The 8,315-nt window shown below is 47.8% G+C and overlaps 1 protein-coding gene across 2 annotated transcripts in view; it reads right to left on the bottom strand.

Moving 5' to 3' along the window:
* LOC114008996 (glutactin-like) overlaps window positions 1–1,152 on the bottom strand; it is a 3,166-nt gene extending 2,014 nt beyond the window's left edge. For both annotated transcript variants that reach the window (XM_027774395.1, XM_027774394.1), the window contains exon 1: window positions 17–1,152. In XM_027774395.1, coding sequence (XP_027630196.1) covers window positions 17–182 — 166 coding nt within the window. In that variant the 5' untranslated portion in view covers window positions 183–1,152. The remainder of the gene's footprint in view (window positions 1–16) is intronic.
* Window positions 1,153–8,315: the final 7,163 nt, after the last annotated feature.

The following is an 8,315-nucleotide window of genomic DNA, read 5'->3' as shown; positions in this document are numbered from 1 at the left end:
TCAGCAGGACCCTTACCCTCTGGGTCCCGGACAGAGAGGGTGGCCCGGTGACTGAGTGAGACTGTCATGGGGTGGGGCAAAGGAAAGACATGGCCCTTTGCCCTCCCTTCCGGGCAAGGCACTCCCAGGCAGGCCTCTCCCAGCCCAAGGCGAGGAGGAGGCCCCTCCCTTCCCTCCTGCATCCTGAAGCCCTCAGACCAGTTCCTGAGCTAAAAATCCCTTACTGCCCCGGTGCATGCCTCCAGTCACCCCCAGGGGGCGCACTACCCATATCTCCTGATGCAGGAGGAGGGACAGGGACCCAGGACGCTCCAATGCTGAGACATAAGTGCCCTAGCCCCTCATCCTGAAGGATTGGCATCTTGGTACCTTGAAAGACCTCATTCTGTAACTTCACCTCAGCAGAAAACAGAAGTAAAGTTTATTCCTGGCAAATCCCTCCTAACATCTTGAATGTCCACCCTCCCTATGGTATTATTCATAATAACCTCCGGCATTCGCAACATTCTGATCCTTGTGCCTCTGGGGTCTCAGGACCCCACACCTCTCGCAAGGTGATCCTCACCCTCCACAAACACATGAGTACAGCAACGACGTAAAACATGTGAAGGCAGTTTTTCTGCTCTGGAGAGGCCTTTTCTGCAAGGTTATGTCTCAGAGATTAGTTCCTCATCTCGGCCCTGAATGGCATTTGTCCCCTCCAAGACCTTCAGGGTGCTCTCTGCAACAGTGACAGGCTGTCCATGGCCCCCACTCAGCCTGGTGCAGCTCCAATAGCCAGTCTTAACAATTTCTTTGATTGAACCCCTCATAAAGAAGTAGGCTTGAATTGTACTCTAAATACACCTTTCTTGTTGAGGTGCTGTCAATGTATTTTGAGAAACTACCCGGCCATGACCCAGACGCTCTCAGGGACCTCTGGGGCCAGCAGGGCCGAAGCATAGATAGTCATTAAAGTGCTGCAAGGAGCCCAGGGACAGAAGGAGCATAAAGGAGGCTCCTCGCACACAGTCAAGTGGGGTTCCTCAGGAGCTTATCCAAGAATTCTGTAGGTCACCAACTGTCAGCCAGGAGCAGGGCTAACACTCACCAGGCATTTAACTTTTTATTTTGAAACAATTTTACATTGCTCTTCCGTGTCAAAAAAACAAGCAAACAAAAAAACCTTTTAGGATAAAAAAAATCGAATCCGGTATCAAACACGGTACCCTGTTGTCACATCTCTCTGGTCTCCTTCAATCTGGAACAATTGCAGACTTTGAGTTTCATGACCTTGGCATTTTTGAAGATTGCATAGAAAAAAATGTCATGACTTTTCTGACAACCCAATAGAAAGAAAATGACAAAACACCCCTCAGAGGGATGCAATCCCTTCTCTCCCACTCTGCTGTCAGGGTTTTGTGCATGTGCACACACATATACCCTGTTTTTCAAGCCATTGGGTCCAGGACACAAGCCACATAGATATTTGGGATCCAGCCATCTTAACCACCAGGCCACTAACTGGCCCCACATATGTATTTTTTAAATGAGCAGAGTATGTGTGCGTGCCCTGTGAAAGAGTCCCCTAGTGGGGCATGGTCATGCTATGATCCTTTTTCCTCCATCCCCCTTTCCTATCAGGATTTTGGGCATACACACCTGTACCCAGTATGCTATTCAAGACTCGGGCTGGGAATTGAAATGCAGTCAGCCATGTGGGATCCAGCTGCCTTAACTGCTGAACTACAGGGCCAACACCAGCTTTCCCCTTTCCTAACAGTGAGAAAATGACTTCTCATGGTCTGTAGTATATTTCATAATGCGCTCAGTATCTCCATATGTAACTAATCTCCCAACACAACTAGGCTCCCCCTAACTTAGATGTTTTCTTTATATGGACTCATTGCTGGCAGGCCTGCCCCCTCACCTCCTCCTAGTGCCATTCCTCATGTGGTATTGTCACATGAGCCTGGCCTTCACTGATTGTCAGATGTTTCTAAAAGCTTTACAGTCATTCACTCATTGCACAAATATTTTTTAATCACTTACTATGTTCTGGGCATGTTTCCAAGTAGTGGCTGTGAAACAGCAAAACATGAAATTCCCTGACCTCATGGGCTCACATTCTAGTAAGGAGAGGTAGACAATAAACAAAACAGTATATCAGAAGGTAGAAAGTGCTATGGAGAGGGCCAGCAGGTGGCGTGCTGGTTAAGGGCACTGGACTCCCACATGGCTGATCACGGTTCAAGTCCCAGACCTGGCAGCTTGCTTTCTCATTTTCTCTCTCTCACTTGCCCCTCTGTGGTCAAATAAAAATAAATAAATAAAGTTAAATAATTTTTTAATAATTATTTAATTTTATTTATCCATTAATTTATTTTAATTTGACCACAGAGAGCAAGAGAGGGAGGGAAAGTGAGAAAGCAAGCCACCGGGTATGGGACTCAAACCGTTATCGATCATGAGGGAGTGTCCAGCACCTTAACCACCACATCACCTGCTGGTCCCAATAATTCTTTAAAAAAAAAATTGCTGTGAAGAAAAATTAAGCAGAGAAGGAAATAAGGAAGGACTAGGCAATTGCTATTTTCATAATTCTGTGGTTCCCTAAGGAGATAACAAATATTCATTTAGATGAGAATCATCCTAGTCCCCTCATGACATGGCATAATTTTTTCAGTAACGGTGTCATTCATGAGTTCAAAAAACTGCTGAGTTTTCAAGGAAAAGTGAAGATGACGTGTTCAAGAAAACCCAGGGAAGTTGGAGGTGCTAGCGATGACACATGACTATGACAATGACAACACGGGAGGCAGAAATACAGGTGAAGGGTTTGAATGAAATTGCAAACCCTGAGGGTAGAAAATCATCGTTTCTAAATAAAATTATTTAAAATATGTGATTTAAAATATTTAAATTTTAAGTATCTTAGGAAGTGTAAGTAGGTAGGTAACTATTCATCTGCATCTCTAAAAGATTAAATTAGAATACTGGGTCAAATTTCTTTTGTCTTTTGACTTTTGCCATTGGGTGTGTGCAACCTGTGGAGAGAGACAGAGAGAGGGAAAGTGAGAAATTACCCCCTGGGAGGTGGCCACACCCCAATCCCTTTTCCATTTTCCTGTCGGATTTTGGGCATGCACGCACACGTGCCCAGCATCATTTTCAAGCCCTGGGTTCAGGATTTGAGACTGCTGTCAGCCATGTGGGAATCCAGCCCCTTTAACTGCAAAACAAATTTTATCCCCAAGTGCTACCTCAAATATCACACACACAGGGCTGGACAGCGATGCAGTCTACACAGCCTCTGTGAGGCTGACGCCCATAGAAGGGCCCTAGGTTTACATCCGGGAAACTAACTGAACACGGCCCCAGGCACATGTGTGCTCATGAACCCAGGCTGGCTGAAGCTGTGGGTGGATCATGGCATGAAAACCCTGCTGGGAATACCTCTCTCTCTCTCTCTCTCTCTCTCTCGCATGAGATAAAAAAGAAAGAAAAAAAGAAAGCTTAAAAAATATAACACACTAAGTAGAAGGACTGATTCTGGGGCGGGGGGGAGAAAAGGCAAGAGAGAAGAATTTTAAAAAGAGAAAAATAAAAGGAAAACTTAAAAATACGAAGTAGTAGGACCAATTCCCTAGCTGCGGGCATCCCCCTCCTCTCCTGCTTCCCCAGGATAGCTGACCTCAGGCCTTGGGGTTGAGCTGGTTCCAGGGGGGAGGGGGGAGGGTGGGTGGGGGGTGGAAGGTGGAGGGAGAGCTGCCCACTTGGGGCGGAGGCTGGGCTCTGCAGGGCCTGACAGCTTACCAACTGTCTCTAGCCCTTCCCACCCTGTTGATGTGTACCTGCCTGAACCCCAGGGTCCTGATTTGTCACACAGAGCTAATATAGGGTTTCCCTGATAGCGTCACCCCGAGGGGTAAATAAGGCCCCTCACAGAATGGCCAGCACTTTGTGCAACAAATGGGTCAGGCCCAGACTTCCCAGGAGGGGAGAAAAGGAGAATAAACCAGTCTGACCTAAGAAAGCAACAGGAGGGACCAGCAGTTGGCATAATGGCTATGTCGCTGGTATCCCATACAGTCAACTGCGATTTGAGTCCCGGACTTGGTGGCTTACTCACGCCAGGCACGTGATCCTGAGAGAAGAATGGAGGAGAAGGTTTGCGGCATGGCCAACCCCCCCAGGGGGTGATTTCCTGTTTTCTGTCTTTCTGTCTCTCTGTGTCTTTCTGGTGAGCGCATGCGCCCTATAGCAAAAATCTTATTAAAAAAAAAAAAAAGCAACAACAGGAGTACCTCTACAACACACACACACACACACACACACACACACACACACACACTTACACTGGCCTTTTCCATTCCCCATCCCCCATAACGGTTCCTGAATCCTACAAAACCTCCACCCCTTCCTCCTCCAGACCCTGTACTTATCAGTGTCTCGCCAGCAACCACCTCACACAGGTGCAAGGCAGCGACAGCATCCACAAGGCAATATCAGTTCTTCCCAGCAGATGGCAGCAGCTCCCAATAATGGATCTGGTGGGCCATTGGCTCACCTCCCCCCCCCATAGCCCCTGGAATGGAAACCCCAAATATTCCCAGGGGCTTTGTGAGGTCCTTAGTGTCCAGCCTTTTCTCAGTGCTCCTTTATAGGAACACTGCTCTTCCAAGTATGCAAGTCACTCTGCAAACATATTTTCTGTACCAGATGCCCTCAGTTAAGAGGGGACAGACACCTAATACAGGCCATATCCGCATATGACCATCAGTGCTATGACTGGAATAAACACAGGTCTTCGCAGAACCATGCAGAAGGAGCCCCACACCTCTCAGGTGATGTCTACTAGGGAAAGCCTAAGCGTCACGGCCAAGTCCATGGGGATGAGGGAGCAAGGAACAGAGAGGCTAGTTAGTGCTCCAGGCCTGGGGAACTAACACTGTGCAAACCTGAGAGGAGAACATGCCCTGGGCAGAAGGACCTGCAGCAGGCCATTACACCCACTCCCAGGGTGGGAGGGAGGCCAGTCTGTAGGAGGTGCAGCAGGGCCAGATCATAGAGGAAAGCCAGGTTGAGGTACCAGGACTCCCCCCCACACACACACACACACACAGCCAGCCCAGCCTCAGCGACACAGGCAGTAATGTACCGACCTGCAGTGCTGGAAGCCACATGGCTGATTACAGGTTTGAATCCCAAGTCGACCTGAGACATTCTTGGTGCGCATGTGCCCAAGATCCTGATAAGTGGGAGAGCTAGGGAAGGAGATTGCAGTAATAAGACCCTGTCAAGGGTCTCTCTCTCTCACACACATGCACACATGCACAAGTACACTATCTCTCATAAACAACTTTAAAAATAAAATAAAAGTAAACTTTTCTCTCTCACATATCCCTGTCTGTTCACGTTCTCAGCCGAGAATGCCTTTTCCCCATTCTCCCCCTGGTCACTTCCTCCTCATCCACTAAGGCCCAACTGAAGCACCTGCACCTTCACCCCATGAGATGGTCCCAGATCCCTGGCAGCTTGTCACTGTGGACACCTGGGAACATTTCTGTTTTAGCCCCTGCCACGTTTCAGGCTCCTAGTCTCTATTCATCCCTTTCCTGTCAGGGAGCATTCCAAGTCCATCTTCAGGCCTTCTCCCAGACACAGAGACACACCCCCAGACTGGCCCATAGCCTCATCTCCACCCCATGCCAGACTACTCCTGATCCCAAGTCTGCAGCTAGTAGCATGCCACATTACTGCTTCATCGGCCATCTGGGTGCACCACTGAGTGATGGGGCGGACATCTCAAATGCTGAACTCCCCTCTAGTACCCAGACCCCTCTTCCTCCAGGATGTTGAGCCAGAAGCTAAGGAGCTAGTTCTATTCTCATCCTCGCCTGACTGGTCACCAGGGCCTGTTGCTTCTAGTTCATATCGGTTTGTTGTTTTCTTGTTAAATTGTTCTTTAGAATTATTTTATTTATTTATTATTTTTTCACATGAGTTTTTCCAGAAAAAGACAGAGAGAGAGAGGGAGAGTGAGAAAGCAGGCCGTCAGGTCCGGGACTCAAACCATGGTTGGCTATATGGGAATTCCAGCACCCTTAGCCACCTGCTGACCCAACTTTTTTGTTTTTAAATGATTATGTGAAGGAGATGGAGGTGAGGGGAGAGAGAAACACCCCTTTGTCACTGTGCAATCCCCTTTCCCCAGCACTCCAGCACCTCGGGATCTTGGGCATGCACAGAGGTGTATTTCAAGCTGACCCAAGAACAGAATCCACAGTCAACCATGTGGCTTCCAGCACTGCAGTTCAGTTTGCTATGGACTGGCCAGGTTGGGACTGTCCGTTATAATGTTTTACAACAAACGTGAATTCTTTTGATATTTGAAGTAAGGGATAGTAATATTAACTGAATCTCATGAAAGCCTGTGGCCCTTCTCTCCCACCTGGGCGGTCCAGTTTTTGTTCAAACAGTCTCTCCTGGATACCACAGCAACCTGTAGCTGTCATCCATGCTGCTACCAAGGGGCCTCTTCCTTGCTTTGACAACCACCTGTGCTCGACTAGTAGATGGCATGGTGGTTACGTCACTGGACTCCATGTAGTGAACCGCCACACAATGAACTGTGGTTCGAGTTCCAGACCTGGCAGCTTAAAATAACACTGGGCACATGCGTGTGCATGCCCAAAAATCCTGAGAGGGGATTGCGGCATGGCCATCCCCCTCAGGGTGATTTCTTGCTTTCTATCTCTGTCTCTGTCTCTCTGGCGAGTACATGTTCTCAATAGCAAAAATCTCTCTAAAAAATTAAAGAAAACCATCTGTGCTGGTGGCTCCCAGCCTACACTTCCGTCATGCATTCCAGACTTTTATGGGAAGTGGCTTACTTACCTTCCCCATTGGGCTATCTAATGGGTAACTTAACAGACCCAAAACCCAAATCCTGGTCTAGCCCTGCCTCACCTGCTTGCCCAGTCTCCCTTCATCCTCACAGATGACAATGCCATTTTTCCAGTTGTTCCAGTCATCCTGGATTCCTCCCTTTCTCTCAGTCCTTCTGGGCCACCCACCTCCCGCCCAGTTCCATTAGCAAATCCTACTGGCTCCACCTTTAACATATACCCAGAAGAAGATCATCTCTCACCACCACCACTCCTATCGCCTTTGTCCCGGCCACCATCACCTCTCACCTGCATTATTACGGTCACCTCCTAAATAACGTGGAGCACCCCTTCAGTCTATTCTCAACTCAACAACCAGCGCAATCCTGTTAAAGCCAAAGAGGAATCATGTCCCTCCTCTGTCCAAAATCCTCCTGTGGTCTCTACCCACTCAGAGTGGAAACCGGGTCTCCTACAATCTGCCCCTTTCTTGTCTTCTCTAGCTTCACCCACTCTGAGCTCTTCTTCACCTACTAATCCAGGCCTCCTGGTATTTCTCAGACCTTGGTGTTTCTCAGACATACTAGGTAGGCTCCTATTTCATTTTTTTAAAATGGTTTATTTAATTTTATTATTGTTATTATTTTAAAATATTTTTAATTTTTATTTGTTATTATTATTTTTCAATTTTGATCAGAGAGAGACAGAGAAAGGGAGAGTAAGAAAGCAAGTTGCCAGGTTTGGGACTTGAACAGTGGTCGGTCATGTGGGAGTCCAGCACCTCAACCACCATGCCACATGCCAGCCCATTATTACTATTTTTAATTTGTCTCACCAGAGAGAGAGAGAGAGAAGGAAAGTGAGAAAACAAGTCACCAGGTCCAGGACTCAGAGCACAGCCAGCCATGTGGGAGTCCAGCACCTTAAGCACCATGCCAACTGCTGGCCTTCCGCATGATTTTACACTTGCTGCTACCCCCGCCCAGAATGCTCCTCCCTTAGATACTTACATGACTTACTCCACCACCTCCTTCAGATACGTACTCAGTCATCACCACCTCAGGCCCTCTTTGATCATCTGACTTAAACTCGGAATTCTCCCCTCAAAGTCCGCAATCCCGATACCTTCTTTCCTACTTTATCTTCTCCAGAGCAGATTATACTTTTATATATGTTATTTTATCTTAGTTGTATGTGCTTGCCAGAGAGAGAGAGAGGGAGAGAGAGAGGGAAAGTGAGAAATCACTCCCCAGAGGGGATGGCCACTTTGCAATCTCTTCTCTTTTGTCTTCTCAGGATTTGGGGCATGCAGGCACACATGCCCCGTATGTTTCTCAAGCCACCAGGTCTGGAACTCGAACTATGTAGTTGACCAGGTGGATCCAACAACCTTAACCACCACTCCACCAGCTGGTCCTCTATATGTCATCTGTTTATGTACCATCT

The sequence above is a fragment of the Tupaia chinensis genome, unplaced genomic scaffold (assembly GCF_000334495.1).
Source record: "Tupaia chinensis unplaced genomic scaffold, TupChi_1.0 Scaffold000429_1, whole genome shotgun sequence".
Taxonomy (NCBI): Eukaryota; Metazoa; Chordata; class Mammalia; order Scandentia; family Tupaiidae; genus Tupaia; species Tupaia belangeri.
The sequence above is the reverse complement of the archived record's forward strand: the minus strand, read 5'-3'. Positions and strand labels throughout refer to the sequence as shown.